Here is a 20,581-nt window from a genome sequence, read left to right as displayed (position 1 = left end):
ATATAGAACTTCAATATCAAACTTTTAAATGTACTTTCAATTATAACCTTTTAACATGCACCAGGACCTTTTTGAGAAATGAATCAGTAAATTGGGGTTCCAAGTCCTTTTCTTTCCTTGCATTACCCACACCTGTACTACATTAGCTATGACTTACAATTTCTTTTTTTTTTTAATTTTGTGAAGACATCTGCAAAATAATCTAAATATTAGAATTTTTTTACAACTTTTCCCTCTGGCTTTTAACCCAGTTGATCCACCCGATATCTAATAATACTTCACTTTGTCAAGCATTTCCAAAACTTTCTGTCCACTCTTATAATTTCTATACCATTTCTATAGTATTTAATTAAATAACGTGGCTGGGAGTTCCCATTGTGGCTCAGTGCAAATGAACCCAACTAGTATCCACAAAGACGTGGGTTCAATCCCTGGCTTTACTCAGTGGGTCAAGGATCCGGTGTTTCAGTGAGCTGTGGTGTAGATCTTAGATGTAGCTTGGATCCTGTGTTGCTGTGGCTGTGGTAGAGGCCAATAGCTGCAGTTCTGATTTGATCCCTAGCCTGGGAACTTCCATATGCCATGAGTGCGGCCCTTAAAAGCGTGATTGATTGATTGATTGATTGATAACATGGCTAAATTTCAAATGCAGCTAGGCTGTAATCAAGCCTATAACTTGACCAGTGAGAGAAACGGTAAGTGGAAAGGCCAGAGAGGAGGGAGCTAGCCTCAACATTTAGGTGATGCCAGACAGCAGAACTGACGGAGAGAATGGGGAATGTTAATTAACCTGGTCATTTAAGAGGACATTTACTCAACCTTGCTGAGTTCTCCTCTTAATCCAAATTGTGACATACCTTCTAGCTTTTATACATTTATCATTCACTGGCTAAAGCAAAGACTGCCCAGCTCATAGTAGTGTAACAGGTACCAAAGGAGCTTTCAGTGGTGTTCTGGAGTGAGAGAGGCAAAAGAACAGACTTCCTGGACAACCACTTTACCTTATCCAACCACAAAATACAGCACTTAGGAAATGAGATGCTGTTTCAATGTAATGGATGTATTTACCTCAAACAATAGAGAAAAGGTCAAGAGAAAACTTTAGGGGAGTTCCCATTGTGGCTCAGGGGTTAAGAACCCGACTAGTATCCATGAAGATACAGGTTCAATCCCTGGCCTTGCTCAGTGGGTTAAGGATCCAGTGTTGCCACAAGATGCAGTGTAGGTTGCAGATGTGGTGAGAATCTGGTGGATCCTGCATTGCTGTGGCTGTGGTATAGGCTGGCAGCCACAGCTCCAATTCGACCTCTAGCCTGGGAACTCCCATACGCTGCAGGTGCAGCCCTAAAAAGACAAAAAACAAAAATATGGGACTTACATATGTACCAGATATGGCCCTAAAAAGAATAAATATATATAGTTACTATTTTAGTGACAGTAATATCACATAATATGATGTAGCTTAAAATGATAAAAAATTTTTTTCTTAAAGAAGTAAAATTCTTTATTTTTCTGAAATTATTTTGATGATATGTAATTCTTTAGACATAGATTTCAACCATTATCCATCTCTAACTATTGTAACCTTCATTATTCTCATCTGACCTCTGTTTCCTGTCATTCTAATTCACGAATGCCATTTGGGTAACTATGGAATATGTCTGATGAATGAATAGGGAAAGAAAAAAGAAGCTTAAAACTAGCCTTTTCTGATTTCTCCCAGGCATTTGGCATGTACTATCGCATTTAATCAAAACTACAACCCTAAAAAATAAATACAGTTATCATTGCCATTTCACATCTAAGGGACCTGGTCCTTAGAGAGGTTAAGCCGTTTAGCCAAGAGCACATGGCTAAGTAAAGCGAAGTGTCTCCGTTTGAACCCATGTCTCTTTGACTCTGAAATTTTGTACTAAGCTAAAGGTGTAACTCTGTCAGTCATCAAACACTGCACAGTAAGCAGGTTTGGCAGCATTGTTGGAAGTTTACAGTACTCTTATGACCAGTGTCATCTTCCTGTATGGAAATGTGCTTTCCTGCACTCCCAGCTCTCTCCTAATAACTTTGTTGCCTTGGAAGTGCAGAGTTGTTAGTTTAAAAGGATTCTGTTCCTGTTGTGGCTCAGTGGTTAATGAAACCAACTAGGAACCATGAGGTTGCAGGTTCGATCCCTGTCCTCGCTCAGTGGCTTAAGGATCCAGCCTTGCTGTGAGCTGTGGTGTAGGTCACAGACGCAGCTCAGATCTGGCGTTGCTGTGGCTCTGACGTAGGCCAGTAGCTACAGCTCCGATTAGACCCCCAGCCTGGGAACTTCCATACGCCGCTGGTGCGGCCCTAGAAAAGGCAAAAAAAAAGACCAAAAAATAAAATAAATAAAATAAATAAATAAATAAATAAATAAATAAAAGGATTCTGATGATATTGATCTCATCTTGAATTGCATGGATTGGAATTGAAACCCTCAATCATCTAGTTCTAGGTGCATGTTTTCATTTGCTACCTAGTAAAGCAAAGGGGCTATTAAAAGGTAAAGAAAAAAAGAAAAAAAAAAACACCTCACACTTCTTCGCTATCAGTACAGAAAATCTCTCTAACCACATTTTCTAGAGGAATCAGAATTTTTCCTAAAACCTCTGCTCATATTTTTGCATATCAAAATATGATATAGAAATAGTTGCATATGATGCTAAATAACTATTTATTGTATCGATGGGAGGAAGGAAGTAAATTGCAGAGAATGTCACAAATTTAGATCTGCTTTAGTCTGTTTAGCCCAGTGTGTCTGACAGTGCCTGGCAAATATTAGAAGTTCAATAACAAAATGAAAATGATCAAAGACTAGACTTGACCTCTTGATAAACTTTATCATCACAGCTGTCTCAGTAACCTCCTACACAAGGTCTTCTGACAATTGCCAACACTTTGCTGATAAGAAAAACAGACTATCAGAGTTCCCGTCATGGCTCAGTGGTTAACAAATCCCACCAGGAACCATGAGGTTGCGGATTCAATCCCTGGCCTTGCTCAGTGGATTAAGGATCCGGCGTTGCTGTGAGCTGTTGTGTGGGTCGCAGACGAGGCTCGGATCCCACATTGCTGTGGCTCTGGTGTAGGCCTGAGGCCACAGCTCCAATTCAACCCCTAGCCTGGGAACCTCCATATGCTGCGGGAGCAGCCCAAGAAAATGGCAAAAAGACAAAAAAAAAAAAAAAAAAAAAAAGAAAGAAAGAAAAAGAAAAAAAGAAAAACAGACAATGTTGAAAATTACTGCCCTTTGCATACTGCCTTTGATTCTCCCACGTTTTCATATAAAGTCACATTACAATTTTGACTATATATCTAATGATTTGAACATAACGTTTTCAAATGATAGATTTACTAAACTACCTGAAAATAATATTTTTCCTAGAAGCTCAGCATTTATTTGTTTTCTTTTTTTGTTGTTTTCTCAAGTTCACAGATTGTATTTGTTCCTTCCTATGGCACAAATCCATTTCTTTATATTTTGAGTTGAATAAGAAGTGTGCTCCAAATCAGCCTAATAATACTCATTATAATCTTTCCTGTTATATTATAAGGTTGAGTTTATATGAATCTTTAGACAGGAGGCTAGTGTTATTCCTAGCATAGCGACAGTCTGGGCTTTTTCTCATTTTTGTCAGAGCTCAGTTCCTACTAATTAGTTTCTTTTCTGCATGAGAAAGAGATCTTGCAGCATCTTTTTCCTTATAAAAGCAGAGCCAAAAAAAAAAGGAAGAGTCAGCTGTATCTGCGCTGATTCCCCCATGACGTTTCCAAACAGTCTTTTATACATGCTTTTCTTCCCTTCTCTTCATGGCTTTTGAGTATAGACAAAAGGCTCGTTTAAACCAATTAAATAAAATTGCTTTTAAACTCTTTCTCCAAAATCAACTTCCTGCTTACTTGAATTCTCTTATCTTTGAAGGAAGTGTCGGGCTGTGTATGTCTTTTTCTCCCAGAACCTACCTTTGAAAAGACACATTTTTCCACACAACCATAAAATGTTCCCCTTAAACTCCAATCGAGAATGGAAGGCAGTGGTTGAGCCAGGCTCCCTGGGCTCAAGTCTCAGCTCTGCTGCTTGTTAATTATGTGATCTTTGGGCAAGTGACTCAGCTTGTCTGTGCCTCAGTTTCTTCATCTGTAAAATGGGAACCGTAATAGAGCCTCCAGCACAGGATTCTTGCGAGGGTCAAGGGAATTAATACAGGTAAAATCTGGACTTATGAAGAACTGATACATATTAAGTGCTTAGTATATATAAAGAACCTATAAGCAGAGACTTCTTGAGATTATAGAGTCTAATGGTAAGACGTACTTTATAACTAGCCAAGGGCATTGCCCCTAAACAGAAGGAATCTATAGACCCACAAGAAATTCTGAAGCTACAGGGGAAAAAAAGTGGCAATATAAATAGTATTCTGAATAGAAAAATAAACAATGCTAATAATTAGCATTTTTCAATTTCAACTTAACAAACACTTATTTAGCACCTGTGCTAGTAAGCAAGACCATATGCTTATAATCATCCAGGATAAAACTGTGTACTAAAATTACCATTCCTGGGAGTTCCTGCCACGGCACTGCGAAAATGAATCCAACTAGGAACCATGAGGTTTCAGGTTCGATCCCTGGCCTCGCTCAGTGGGTTAGGGATCCCGACATTGCCGTGAGCTATGGTGTAGGTCACAGATGTGGCGGCTCAGATCCCACATTGCTGTGGCTGTGGCATAGGCCGACATCTGAAGCTCCAATTCAACCCCTAGCCTGGGAACCTCCATATGCGGAGGGTGTGGCCCTAAAAAGACAAAAAAGACCCCCCAAAAAATTTTTTAAATAAAATTACCATTACACATTTCCTCCATCAGCACCCCCTGCCAGAAAGTTTAGTGCTTCAGTTCCTCATGTAAATAAACATCCATCCATCATGTACTAGGTGCTAAATACCCTACTGGCCCCTGCAAGTGGGACTAAAGTGAGAAAATACAGTCCCGGTCCTCAGTAAGCTTCTAAGTAAGCATCTACTTAAGGGAACAGATAAGAACAGAAATGCCCAAAATACGAGTTAGAATAAAGTGGCTGCCCCATGAAAGGGAAGATTTATGCAGATTTTCAAGTGGAAAATGAGATCATTTTCAGTCCCTTGAAAATCTTTATGGAGATAGAGACAGCCACTAAAGAAATTAAAAGATTCAATTTAGGAATTCCTACTGTGATGTTGTCACTGCAGCAGTTGGGGCTCTGCTGTGATGTGAGTTCAGTCCCCGGCCTGGGAACTTCTGCATGCTGTGGGTGCAGCCAAAAAAAAAGTCAGTTTACTCTCCTGACTGATGGAACAGAAAGACCAGGAATCTCAAACATTGAAAATCATGTGAAAAGACAATTCTGTTAAACCGAAAAATTAAGTAGACATAGAAGAAAGGTGGAGGGTAAACTGGGAAAGGTCATTTGAACTCAAGTTTTGAAAGATGTGACTAATGGATTAAGAATTTAGGAGGCATCCGAAAAGACCTCTTCCTGTATCTAATCCTCCCAAAGTGTCCTCTGGTAAATACGAATTCCTCAAAATGTTAAGGAACGGGGGGAAAAAACACCATTAAAAATGTTATCTTGGAGTTCCTGTTGTGGCGCAGCGGAAACGAATCCAACTAGGAACCATAAGGTTGTAGGTTCAATCCCTGGCCTCGCTCAGTGGGTTAAGGATCCAGTGTTGCCATAAGCTGTGGTGTAGGTTGCAGATGTGGCTTGGATCTGATGTTGCTGTGGCTGTGGTGTGGGCCAGCAGCTGTAGCTCTGATTCGACCCCTAGCCTGGGAATCTCCATATGCCACGGGTACAGCCCTAAAAAGCAAAAAAAAAAAAAAAGGTCTTATTGCTAGTCTGTGGCTCTATACATATACAGTAGTCCTGAGAGTCAACATTCTCTTAATCGTATGACTTTTTGGTCATCATTTAAATCAAATTCAGTGATAAAATTTTCAGACACTCTTAGTCTTCTGTGATCTTCTGTAATCTGACCCTTATTGAGTTCTATGTTTTCCTTTCTCATGAAATGAGAACATTTCCTATTCTATTGGAGAGACACAAAAAGTGTTACTTCCGGTCAAGAGCATGGCATGCAAATTAGTGGATGGGACCTCCTAGTTCCACGGACTGGACAAGGCTCATAATGTTTCTTCTCCCTTGGGTGTTTTTCAGGAGAGGCATGCCGCCGAGGTGCGCAGGAACAAGGAGCTCCAGGTCGAACTGTCTGGCTGAAGCAACAGGAGGGTATGGCACGCCCCACCATTAGTAAATCCCCCTGCCTATATTATAATGGATCATGCGATATCAGTATGGGAAATGTATGACATGGTTTAAAAAGAACTCATTATAAAAAACAAAAAAAACAGAATCAAAAATAAAAAAAAAATCAATGCGGTCTCTTTGCAGAATGTTTTGCTTGATGTTTAAAAAATACCTTGGATCTTATTTTGTAAATACTTACATTTTTGTTAAAAAATACAAGTATTGCATTATGCAAGTTATTTCATAATCTTACATGTCCTGTAACAGGCTTTTGATGTTGTGTCTTTCCACTCAAATGAATTTGCTAGGTCTGTTCTTTTTGAAGCTCCCCATGTCTGACTCCATCCCCTGCCCTTTTCATTCCAACGGGAAAATGAGGTCAGTAGACAGTCTTTGGTGCTAGAAACCCACCATTGCCTAATGACCTAGACAGCTTTGTAATCTCTGAACTTGACCGAGACCATACCTAGATCACAGGTATCACAACTCCACACAAACCACCACATTTGTTTGCTCATAATCTACTAACTGCCTAGAACCTACAAAACCTGGCTAAGAAAAACCACTCCTCATTAACATTTACTTCTGCTTCTACTGGATTATGTGCTACAAATGTGCTTTGGCTGTAGAAAGGGATGGATGAAAAAGACAGATCTGAGATCAATCTGGGTAGAAGCAAAAGACTGAACCTTTTAAAGTGCTGAACACAGATCCAAACCCCAGTGGTTCAAGCAGCCGCGAAATCGCTCTTCATGAAGTGGGCTTAATTCTCTAGTTTAAGTTCTTTTGATGGAATGAATTAACGTGTCAGGTGGCTTATTTGTGGATGCCATGATTGATGATGTTCATTTTAAGCTCTTACCTATAGTACAAGTACATGATGCTACTGAATATTTTTTCCACTTGGAAACTGTGAGCTGGTTGTTGCATTCAAACACACACGCAAACAAAATCAAAAGCACTGCGGACTTTCACTTAAGCTGGTCTTTCTTCCCCAGTGTGAGGCAGTCCTGCCTATTTAAAAAAAAAAAAAATTACTCCATCTGTGAGGGCCGATGCAGTTAAGGGGGCTAGGCAGGGTGTTTGTGCCAACTAAGAGAATCACCAGATATCCATCATAAATACCTATCGCAGTTTTGAAGTCCTTTCTCCCCTTACTCCCAACTCCTGAAAGTTGCTGCCTGCATATTTACTCTTCATTAGTGCTATTTTCCTGTATGTCATTGTGAGCAAGCTGTGATTAATAAAGAATTGGAGTTCTGTGAACTAATAAAGCTGTGTCTGTTCTCTTGCCCCTCTGTGTGTCTGACCCTGGAGTTCAGATTTCAAAAGGGTGGCCATTGGATTAGAAAATCTCAGAAGCATGGGAGTTCCCATTGTGGCTCAGTGGGTTAAGAATCTGACTAGTATCCATGAGGATATACAGGCTGGATCCCTGGCCTTGTTCAGTGGGTTAAGGATCCAGCATTGCCATGAGCTGTGGTGTAGGCTGCAGACACAGCTCGGATCCCGTGTTGCTGTGGCTGTGGTATAGGCTGGCAACGGCAGCTCCAATTCTACCCCTAATCTGGGAACTTCCATATGCCATGGGTATGGCCCAAAAAAACAAAAAGAAAGGGAGGGGGGATAAAAAGAAGGAAGGAAGGGAGGAAGGAAGGAAGAAATAAAGAAAAATCTTATAAGCAAAGAGATAGTGATTTGAGTTTGAAGGATATCAGGGTCCTGCTGATCCTCTTCCCTTCTGGAGCAGCAGGAAGCATCACTTTTTTCTCTCCCTCTGACAGGCCAACACAGTGGGAGAGGCCTCCAATCTGTTCCCCTTAAAAACATTCAAGATTGAAGGCAATACCGCAGGTTCAGACTGATAATTCTGTGGCAGAGAGCCCTCTCAGAGCACTTGGAAGGTTCCCGGCACCACGTCATGCTCTCCCAGGCAGCCACAGGACACCTTCCCCGGCCTGTGGAAATGTGATTTCCCTGCCATGCTGCTGCCTCGTGCACTGCCAACAAATGTGCTGCACACATGGACACAGCAGGGGCCTGTCAGTGACCCAGATGGATCCTGCAGGACCAAAGGAACCACATCCAGTTTTAGCAGAAAGTCATGCATAATTGAAACCACACAGATTTATGAATAAGTAAACTGGGCTCTAGTCCATAGATCTAACAAGCCAAGTTTAAGGTGGAGGCCACCTGGTCCCTATTTTGAATATCCTTTATTTGTGGAAATCTAACATGGCAGCCATTGATACACATCCTTAAAAAACAAGAGTTCCATGATCTTCCTTTGGGAATTCAATCAGAGATTCTGATTAGCATAAGATAACCTGTGTGTTCACACCAACTTTTTTTTTTTTTTTTTGTCTTTTTGCCATTTCTTGGGCCGTTTCCATGGCATATGGAGGTTCCCAGGCTAGGGGTTGAATCGGAGCTGCAGCTGCCGGCCTACATATGCCAAAGCCACAGCAACGCAGGATTCGAGCCGCATCTGCAACCTACACCACAGCTCACGTCAACGCCAGATCCTTAATCCACTGAGCAAGGCCAGGGATTGAACCCGCAACCTCATGGTTCGTAGTTGGATTAGTTAACCACTGAACCATAATGGGAACTCCCACACCGATTTTTATATACACTTCAGAAAGCATTAAAGGGCTTCCACTGGGCCAGACCCTGGGATTAGCCCTGGAAATATGAAGACAAATAACCATGAGAAGCTCACAGTGTCATAGCTTATTGCTTATTTGAGCCCTGAACTGATTGGTCCTTGGTACATTGAGGGGAAACACATAATTTCTCTGAAGTTTTCTGAAATATTAGAGTCAATAAATTTCTCATACAAATTTGTCGGTTCCTAAATTGGAACTGATGACCAACTGCCTAATTTCAAAGGTGAAGAAACTACAGTCCAGAGAGGGTAAGCAATTTTGTTCTCAGTCAAAATACCCACTTCTCATGATTACTGCTCATCACCAGATTGTCCCCAGACCTACCCACAGCACTAGAGAGGCTTATGTCTACAAACTTCCCTAGACCAGAGGTCCTTCATTTTAGCATGTTTCAGAGTCATTTGGAGGGCTTTTTAAAAACAGATTGTTAACCCAGACATGGAAGCAACTTAAATGTCCATCAAAAGATGGATGGATAAGGAGATGTGGTACATATATATAATGGAATACTACTCAGCCATGAAAAAGAATGAAATAATGCCATTTATAGCATCATAGATGGAGCTTAAGATTACCATACTAAGTGAAGTCAGTCAGACATAAAAGACAAACATCATATGATATCACATATATGGAGTCTAAAAGATAATAAAAGTGAACTTATTTACAAAGCAGAAGTGGACTCACAGTCATAGAAAACAAACATAGGGTTACCAAAGGGGAAAATGGTGGGGGAGATAAATTAGGAATTTGGGATTAACATGTACACATCACTATACATACAATAGATAAACAACAAGAACCCACCATATAGCACAGGGGAAAATATTCAATATCATGTAAAAGCATATAATGGGAAGAAGTCTGAAAAATAATATATATAATACTTATGGGTATATATATATAGAGAGAGAGAGAGGGAGAGACTGAATCACTTTGCTGTACTCCTGAAACTAAAGTGACATTTTAAATTAACTATACTTCAGTTTCTAAAAATGGTTTAAGCTGGCAGCTGTAGCTCCAGTTTGACCCCTAGCCTGGGAACCTCCGTATTTCATGGGTATGGCCCTAAAAAGACCAAAAAAAAAAAATCGTTTTAAAAAAATGATTTGTAATTGAAAGCCAGAAAGAAGGAAAGAAGGAAAGAAGGAAAGAAAGAAGGAAAGAAGGAAGGAAAGAAAGAAGGAAAGAAGGAAAGAAAGAAGGAAAGAAAGAAAGAAAGAAAGAAAGAAAGAAAGAAAGAAAGAAAGAAAGAAAGAAAGAAAGGAAGGAAGGAAGGAAGGAAGGAAGGAAGGAAGGAAGGAAGGAAGGAAGAAAGAGAAAGAAAAGAAAGAAAGGAAGGAAGAAAGAAGAAAAAAAGAAAGATGTGGTGACACTAATGCTGCTTGTCTGCCAACTCATTTGAGAAGCTCCAGTGCAAACAATGACACAGACCCAGGTGTGGGGGTTCTTGGCGGCAGTCACACTGAGGGTAACTGTTTCAACCAGGGCATGTTCCATTGGAGGCGGGGTGTGAAATGAAACAAATTCAACCTCATTCCAAAAAGTGAGAGTGGAACACAAAGGTAGCCAAGAAGAGAAAAATGAACAACTGCACTTGCAGGATAATAAAACAATAGATAGAAAGCACCTAAGGGGCTGGGGTGGGGCTAAGAGACAGGTGAGGTCAGGGAACCAACCACCTTACATCTCTCATACAACGTACTATTTCAATAGACATGAAAACATCTGAAGATGCTCCTGACCCTTTAAGAGATGAACTAAGAGCTCTTGGCAGGGATAATGCCATTTTGTGAATTATCCAGTTTTTTCGCCTGGTTACACTTACAGATTTTTTTTATAGAGTCTTGATTTCTTCAGGGCTATGTTTAAATTGTGTCTATGATTTTGAAATATTCCATAAAGGAAACTCACATAATCCCATTGAACTGAAGATTCACCCTCCTCTCATCTCTTCTACACTTCAAAATGTATGAAACTACAGAGGGTTGATAAATGCTATTCTCTTCCCTGAATCAGGCACCAGCCTTTACAGCACTTCAGAGGAGAAATCAAAGATACAATGTAACTGATAGCCTCACTCCCCCGCACCCACCACCCCTCCCAGTGAGGGAGAGAATGAGAAGGGGGAAACATGGCACCCTGGACTTGAACAACCAAATAATCAGTCTCCTCTTGCCTTCTCGGGCCTGTACAAGATAATGGTCCTTGACCTTGAATCAGGCAATGTGCTGAAAATTGCCAAAGCAAACAGAAACTAAAGCAAAACAAACATCCCCAAGCTCCCCAAATTATCTCAAATCATCTTGGATTCCTTACTCTCCCCACCTCCCACCCCCAAATGATCATCATGTAGCATCAATTTGATGACCTCCAAGTTTTCCCTCAGTCTTTGCTTTTCTACTTCCATAACATTGCCCTAATTTGTTTTTTTTTTTTTTTGTTTTTTTTTTTTTTAGGGTCACATCTATGGCATATGGAAGTTCCCAGGCTACTTGAGCTGTAGCTGCCGGCCTACATCTCAGCCACAGCAACGTCAGATCCAAGCTGGGTCACAGACCTACACCACTGCTCATGGCAACACCAGATCCTTAACCCACTGGGCAAGCTCAGGGATTGAACCTGTGTCTTCATGTTTACTAGTCAGGTTCGTTACTGCTGAGCCACAACAGGAACTCTGACTGTTGCTCTAATTTGGATGTTATCAGACTCTCTCGACAGTCAATTAATGAATTTCTTTTGCTCCAATCTATAGCCCCCTCTATACTCACATAATCCTTCAGCAGAAGAATTAAATCTGCACTTCTCTCCCTGGCATTAAAGTGACCCCACCATCACTCTCTTTTCTCAAGAATGATACTCTCCTTGGATGCCAAGCCAAACTATTCCCTCTGATATACCAATGACAGGATATTTCTGGCCTCTGTGCATATGCTATAATCTCTGTCTAGAATGACCTTTCCTATAATATCAGTCAGAAGAGGCTAGATCAGGCTATGGTAATTTTAAAAAAAAATCTAACATCCCCAAGCTCCCCAAACCACATGGGTTTATTTACTACTCCTGCTGTTCAACTTTGGGTCATGGTGGATGCAGCTGTTTTGTTCCTTACTCTAGAGCCAAAGGTTTACCTGCAACGCTGCTGGCCACTATAGAAAAGGGAAAGTATGAACATGACAAATCATGCACTGGTTCAAGTTTCCACCCAGAAGTAGCCTACATTACATTTCAGTGGCCAAAGTAAGTGATAGGACCACATTTAACTCTAAACGGCCAGCAAAGTGCAACCCCATCACAAGCTCAGAAGGAGGAAATACTGGGTGAACGGCATCAATGACAAGCACCCTACTGGTCACCAGGTAGCAGGTTCACACTACTTCCCATGTGTAAGATATACTCACACTACCTCTGAGATATACAATCTCCAAGTCTCCTTTGTCCATGACGTCAGGCTCCAGGATCTCTGGGTGACACATAGTTCTCTCTCCAACAGATGTGGATATAAGCCCTCTTGATCAGAGACAAATTAAAAAGACAAGTTATCTCCTCTAACATTCAGTATACAATGGTGAAATGGGGACATGTCATCACAATCACAGCATTCACTGATGATAGAAATTCTGGTGTCCCATTGGCCAGACCTTGGAGGTCCCTCTACCCATGGGATAGGGAACATTCCTTGCTTCTATCTCTACTCTGCTCCCAGAGATGAGCTCCCCTGTCCATGGTTCTCGGCTCTGTCCCTTAAGTAGATCTCCCTGTTCTTTATTCTCCTTGGCCATACCTATAGGGGCCTTGGAAAATATGCCCTCCATGCAACTGAGCAGCTTTCTTAGCCAGCTTGCTGCCTACCAAACTTGTGGGTCCAAGAGTCATTAAGTTTTTACCAATCATTCCCCCTGCCATATTGGTCTGTATCCTACCAAAAAAAAAAATAGATGACATACTATAAAGGGATAAATGAAGAATATTTAATAAGAGTCTATTTCAGGGATGTGGGCAGAATAAAAGAAACCAACAAGGATGGTGAAGGACCACCAGAGAGAAGCCATTTCCACCTGTGGCCTGGAGACCCAAGAGAGAGTTGTGGCTGTAAAAGAAGGCTATCTGTCCAGGGATTATGACCTTGAGGAAAGGAATTCATCCTCTAACAAACACAGTCTGGCAGTGAGGGATCCACAGAATTGATATCTCAGAATCTTTCTTCTCTCGCTCTTCAATATGTAGCCAAGGTCCCACAGTAGCTAAATCCAAGGAGAAGGCAGGGGACAAGGGAGCCCAGATGGTGCAGTGTGTAGAAGTGTCAACCTCTGGGGCCAAGCAGGATGAAGATGGGTAGAAAGAGAACCAGGAAACAGAATTTGGCAACTTGTGGTCTACACAGACCACAGCGGGATTAGAGAGCAGTTTAGAGAACAGCACTTATGACCTCTGTTGATCATTCACTATTCACTAAATATTTCTGGCTTCTTTCCTTCTGGGATTGATTGCCCTTCCCTGACATTTCTAGTCAGGCATAGTTGTATGACTTGCTTTGCTCAGTACGATGTGTGCTCCTTCCACGTGGAAATCTTAAGAGGACATTCATAATTCACCATACCCAGTTTTCCTCTGCTACCATGACTTGGGAGAAGATAAAGAAGCACAGCCCATCTGCAAAAGACTATAGTGGGGATAAGATAAGCTCGTTTTGCTTTAAGCCCCTGAACTTTGAGGTTGTTTATTATTCACTAATAAATATTAATGAACTGAAATTCTTGGCATTCCCGCTGTCAAACAGTGGGTTAAGCATCCAGCACTGTTCTCTGCAGTGGCTCTGGCTGCTGCTGAGGCGCTGGTGCCACCCCTGGCCCAGTGCAAGGGGGAAGGATCTGGTGTTGCCACAGCTATAGCATAGGTCACAGCTAAGGCTCAGATTCAATCCTTGGCCTGGGGAATTTCCATATGCCATGGGTGTGGCAAAAAGGAAAAAAGAAGAAATTGTTTTCACCATCAAATCTCTTAGCCACATTATCCCCAGTATGAAATCAAATGTTTCAGCAGCTTTCAAGTGGCTTCCATATTTTCAATTCATTTGAGCCTTAAAAGCCAAGGAAACCAATTAAATCTGTGATATTGGAAGAGAGACATGACCTAACCAATTGAATTATTTATCTCAAATACTAAAAGGCAAGGTGAATTTCTGCATTGGTTTATTTTGAACTATAGTCTCCTGCATGTTTTAAAGTATAAGAGAGAAAAAAAGTTAAAAACCTTATATGAATGCCAGCATACAAAAAGCTTCACATGCATAGCTGTGCCAACTACCTCTAAAAGTTATAATTTCCTAACACTTCTATTCCCATGAGTGAGGTTTCAGTGAACCCTTCTGTTACATGAAAGGAAGGAGTAAGTGTTACTCTCCTGCAACGTGCATGGAATATTGTGAAGGATTCCATTTAAACCAATGGGGACCCCAAGAAAGTCTTTTCAAACTTGCTCATGTTCAATACATTATCTCACACTGAAAATACCAGTTAAACGAATGTATCAATTCAGTTCTGCAGGCTACATAACAGACATTGAACTAGACAGCATGTTACATGTAACGGCATGCACAATCATTGAAATGATCACTTCTCTCTCTTTTTTGAGTCACATTCAACTTTTATCTCTCCCTCATCTCCCACAATCCAGCAGGGTCCATCTTGTACAGAAGGGCAAGGATGTGATGGATATTTTAGAGACCAAACCTTAATCCAAAAGGACCTCTGCACTCTCAGGTTAGCCTGAAGCACCCAAGTCTTTGAAAAAAAAAAATGCTATCTTCTATCCTATTCCAATCCTAATGTCATATTTTCTTCTAACCATCACAGTCAAGCTTCTAAAACCTGTTTCTCTTCCTCCACCTCCCATGCACCCTTTAACCTACCACCCTCTGCCTTCGGCTCTCACCTCTCCAGGGAAACAGTTTTCACCACTGCCAATGACCCCTTTACTACTAAACCAGATAGAACCCAGTCTGGCCAAATACTACCCAGGATCAGCTCCAGGCCCTTCCTCCAATAGAGTCTTCCTTGAGCCCTTCACATCCCAATAGGCTGGTGAGCCGCAAAATCATGTCGTGGTCAAGTCCATGGGCTCCAGTCCATGGACCATGGGGCTCCTAGCTCTCTGATCCTGGACAAGTTGCTTATCTTCTTTAGACATCCTCATCCGTAAGTCGGGGATGATATAATTGTCACTGCCTATGGTTGGTTGAATCATTGTTTCAACTCTTCTATGAGAGTGTCTTCACTATCTCCACTGGGACTGCAGTGCCTCCTACTGGAGGGGGACAGGGTCAATTTCCCCACTCATTGATGTTGGGTTTGACTGTGCATCAGACCTTGGCCAATGGAATAATAATGGATTTGCCAAGAGTAAAGGCTTTAACTGAGTGGAGGCTTGTTAGCTTACACTCCTATGATCTGTCATAGAAATATGTCCTGGGGGAGCTGTTCTTTTATTTTTTTTCTGTCTTTTTAGGGCTGCACCCTCCGCACATGGAAGTTCCCAGGCTAGGGGTCAAGGCTACAGCTGCAGTCCTACGCTACAGCCACAGCAACACGGAATCCAAGCTGCATCACATGCTACACCACAGCTCATGGCAATGCCAGATCCTTAACCAGCTGAGCAAGGCCAGGGATCAAACCCGCATCATCATAGATACTAGTTGGGTTGGTTACCACCAAGCTACCATGGAACTCCCCTGGGGGAGTTGTTCTAACAAGGAGAATGTGGAGAAACACAAGCAGATCTGAACCCAGTCAAAAGCCTGGATCCAAGCCCAGCTGACCAATAGTCTAAAACAGAAACAAACAAAAAAATATGCAAGAAAAGTATATATATTGATGGTCATGAGCCACTGAACTTTGAAATGGTTTGTAACGCAGCGTTGTTATGCAGTGATGAATGTGATGCCTGAGAAGACTGCCGACAAGATTAAATGAGTTAATGGAAAGGATCTTTACACAGCACCCGCTGCATGTTAAATATTCAATAACTATTCATTACAACACATGTCACACTATATTATAATTTGTTTGCCTAGCTGTGTCTCTCATTTAGCCATAAATTCCTCTAAGGCAGAGAGTATCTGTCTAATTGATTGTTGAATCCCTAGTATTTAGCAAGGGTTCAATACACAAACACACACACACCACACACATTTTTGGTGAGTTAATGAATGAATGAACAAAATGAATGGATGAATTCAAAGGAGGAAACACTTAATGCAGTGTTTGGCATAGACTGGCATTTAATTAATATTAGTTCCCATCTTCTTTCTTTCCTTTATAATCTGAAAGTGTCTTCTTGGTTTTAAGTTATTTGAGCTTGAAATTAATTTTTAAGTATACAAAGGACCATTTTAAGATGATCAGAAATAAATCTCTGCACACAAAAACAGAAAACCTTTTAACATCTCACCATATAGAAAAACAAAATAAAATCATTTGGAGGCAAATCCTGGATTAGGAATTTAGTGGTAACACTTTTGGCAATGCACCATCCAGCTAATACTGGTCCTGGCAGATCACACTACCTGGGCTGCTGATTCTACTCACGCCACTTAAGGCAGAAGCTAGTCCAGGTCTCTGAAGCCTGAAGCTCTCATTTGTTCCTGAGAAAATGGAGTCTAACTGAACTTAATTCTCTTCTGGAATAGGGAAATACAGCAGTTCTCAGGGTTTCATAACAAATAAATCGCTGGCATTTATGTGCTGAATCCTGTATATGAGTTGTCTCCATGAAGCCTTAAATTCCCCAGGTAAACAATGTCTTTCCCAGTGGAAATTCCCCATGGAAACAATGTCTTTCCCTATCTCCCCAAGGATTTGGTTTCCCCTGTATGTTTCTCAAGGAGTGTGCTCTTGTTTTCCACCTTCAGATCATTCCAACTCTTCCCTAAATCACCCACTCTTGCATCTCATGACACTGGGCCATTCAACCTCTTGTCTTCATTGCTGGGGTTCTCTACCAGCCCCAGGTCATGTTCCCTCATTTCTCTATGATCACTATTAATCTCTTCAACTCCATATCTGTGTTAATGATAATATCTACATAGTTGAAGCTCCCCCATTCTGCTCTGAGTTCCTTGACCTCCTGTCCTTTAGCAATTATGCTTCTCCACTTTTCCTCACTCAGTCTCATGGTATTCCCTAGACTTTATCATTATCAATAATCATAATTCCTACCCAGACACCTATAGTGGATTAATTAATCTTCAACAAAGGAAGCAAACTCTCTTTAGCAAGTGATGCTGGGCAAACTGGAGAGCTGCATGCGAATAAATGAAATTAGAACACACCCTCACACCATGCACAAAAATAAATTCAAATGGCTCAAAGACTTAAGCATAAGACAAGACACCATAAAACTCCTAAAAGAGAACATAGCCAAAACATTCTCTGACATCAACCATACAAATGTTTTCTTAGGTCAGTCTCCCAAGGCAATAGATGTAAAACCAAGAATAAACCAAGGGGACCTAATAAAACTTATAAGCTTTTGCACATTAAAGGAAACAATTATTTTTTAAAAAAAGACAACCTACAGAATGGGAGAAAATAAGTTTCAAATGATACAAATGACAAGGGCTTCATTTCCAAAATATATAAACAACTCCTTCAACTCAACAGCAAAAAATCAAACAACCCAATTGAAAAACTGGCAGAAGAACTAAATAGACATTTCTCCAAAGAAGACAAGGTCAACGGGCACATGAAAAAATGCTCAACATCATGAATTATTAGAGAAATCAAAGCTGCAGTGAGGTACCAACTCAGGCCAGTCAGATGGCTATCATTAATGTCTATAAATAACAGCACTCGAGAGGATGTGAAGAAAAGGGAACCCTCCTACACTGTTGGTGGAAATGTAAATTGGTACAGCCTTTATGGAAAACAGCGTGGAGGTTCCTCAGAAAACTAAATATAGAAGAACTACCATATCTAGCAATCCCACTCCTGGGCATTTATCTGAACAAAAGTATAATTCAAAAAGATACATGCACCCCTCTGTTCACTGCGGCACCGTTTACAATAGCCAAGACATGGAAACAACCTAAATGTCCACTGACAGGTGAATGGATTAAGAAGATGTGGTACATACACACATTGGAAGACTACTACTCATCTATAAAAAAGAACAAAGTAATGCCTTTTGCAGCAACATGGATGGAGCTAGAGATTGTCATACTAAGTGAAGTCAGACATAAAGAGAAAGATAAATACATATGATATAACTTATATGTGTAATCTGAAATATGGCACAAATGAACCTATCTATAGAACAGAAACAAACTCATGAACATAGAGAACAGACTTCTGGTTGCCAAGGGTGGAGGGGGAAGGAGTGGTATGGACTGAGAGTCTGGGGCTAGTAGATGCAAACTATTACACTTAGAATGGATAAGCAATGAAGTCCTTCTGTATAGCACAGGGACTTGTATCTAATCACTTGTGATAGAACATGATAGAAGATAATATGAGAAAAAGAATGAATATATATGGATAACTAGGTCACTTTGATATACAGCAGAAATTGACAGAACATTGTAAACCAACTATAATTTAAAAATTTAAAAATAAAAATAGAATTACCATAAGATCCAGCAGTCCTGCTCCTGGGCATCTATCCAGAGGAAACCATAATTTGAAAAGATCCATGCACCCCAATGTTCATTTCAGCACTGTTTACAATGGCCAAAACATAGAAGCAACCTAAATGTCCAACAGATGGATAGATAAAAAGATGTGATACATATGTACAATGGACTATTACTCAGCCATAGAAAAGAATGAAATATTGCCATTTGCAGCAACATGGATGGACCTGGAGATTATCATACCAACTGAAATAAGTCAGACAAATATCATATGGTATTACTTATATATGGAATCTAATTTAAAATGACACCAAAAAACTTATTCACAAAACATAAACAGATTCACAGATTTCAGAATCAAACTTCTGTTTACCAAAAGGGAAAAGGAGTGGGGGAGGGATAAATTAGGAGGAGAGGATTAACATATACATACCACTATATATAAAATATATAACTAACAAGGACCTTCTGTTTATCACAGGGAGTCTGCTCAATACTCTGTAACAGCCTTTATGGGAAAAGAATCTGAAAGAGAATGGATATATGTAGATGTAGAACTGATTCACTTTGCTGTACACCTGAAATTTACACAACATTGTAATAAGTCAACTATACTCCAATAAAATTAAAGAAACAGAAAGAGAGAGAGAGCATGAGCTCTGAGAGGGGAAAAAAAAAATTCCTCCATTATTTCCACTCCATCATCCCACTCTGATCTCCGCCTTCCAAATTTCCAGCTGAGTCATTTTGGTAACTTGACTCCTATCCATCAATCTCACTGAGACTCCAGTTCCCTGGTAGAACTTCTTTATGTTTCTTACCCTCCTGGGTCATCCTTTCCCTCTTTACCCAGATTATTTCCATGTAGTCTCTTTCTTCCATTGTAGTCTCTTTCTTACATATCCCTACAACACCCTCCCTTACTGTGTTGTTCTCAGTTAGCCAGACCCATAACCCTAGCTAAATTAACTTGCAATCTAGTCCATGCCTGTACCCATGCAGATGACCATAGCTGAAGAAGTCACACAGCTCTTTTCACTGATCTTTCTTTAAATACATGAACATGAACTCCAAGTGAGCCCTTAATTTTCCTGGAAATCACAATTTCTCTAATCTTATTCTTCTACTCTTAAACCTCTTTGAACTTCTAATATCTCCTTTCCTATCATCAAACTCAGTTTGTGACTCTCCTTCACTGAACAAATGAAGTAATTAGAAGATCATTTCTGTAGATTCCCACCAACACATCTATCTACCTAGCACACTTAGGCTCTGGCTTCCTGTCTGTTACTACAGAGGAGCTACCCAAAGCCAGCCTTTCCATTTGTGCCCTAGATAACATCTCCTTCCATATGATGCAGGTGCGGCCCTAGAAAGAAAGAAAGGAAGAAAGAAAGAAGAAAGAAAGGGTGGGGAAAAAAACTGTAATTGCAATGTATACATGTAAGAATAACCTGACCCCCTTGCTGTACAGTGGGAAAATAAAATAAATAAATAAATAAATAAATAAATAAATAAATAAATAAATAAAAAGAAAGAAAGAAGCAAAGGATAGATAGGTACATACACACATACATACTTTATCACCTTTGTCTAATCTACCAACATCTCCTGTTTGGATTACTGAGATAGCCTCCTAACTGTATAGAAGCAGTATGGTGCTCTGGACAATAACATGGACTTTGGGGCGAAAGAACCTTGGTTCAGATCCCACCTTGGTTACTTATCAGTCAAGTGTCAGTAAATAAATAGCTTAACCCTTTTGTCTCTATTTCTTCAGCTATAATTCAGAGAATGATGATAGTACCAATCTTAAAAAATTATAGTGAAAATTAAACAAATTAGCAACTTTAAGCACACACCAAAAAAACCTACCTCCAGGAAGTAGCACATACTATTTACAAAGTAAATAGTATTTACTTTGGTTATTTTTATTCAGGAGGAACTGAAATGCAAAGTTTTCTACAATAAACTT

General features: G+C 40.4%; 1 protein-coding gene across 1 annotated transcript in view; it reads left to right on the top strand.

The window, feature by feature from the left end:
- The window catches only part of STMN2 (stathmin 2), a 53,777-nt gene extending 46,194 nt beyond the window's left edge, over window positions 1-7,583 (top strand). Inside the window, exon 5 of the mRNA XM_001928556.6 lies at window positions 6,220-7,583. Coding sequence (XP_001928591.3) covers window positions 6,220-6,279 — 60 coding nt within the window. The 3' untranslated portion in view covers window positions 6,280-7,583. The remainder of the gene's footprint in view (window positions 1-6,219) is intronic.

Source organism: Sus scrofa, chromosome 4 (genome assembly GCF_000003025.6).
Source record: "Sus scrofa isolate TJ Tabasco breed Duroc chromosome 4, Sscrofa11.1, whole genome shotgun sequence".
Taxonomy (NCBI): domain Eukaryota; kingdom Metazoa; phylum Chordata; class Mammalia; order Artiodactyla; family Suidae; genus Sus; species Sus scrofa.
This window is presented reverse-complemented; position numbering and strand designations above follow the sequence as displayed.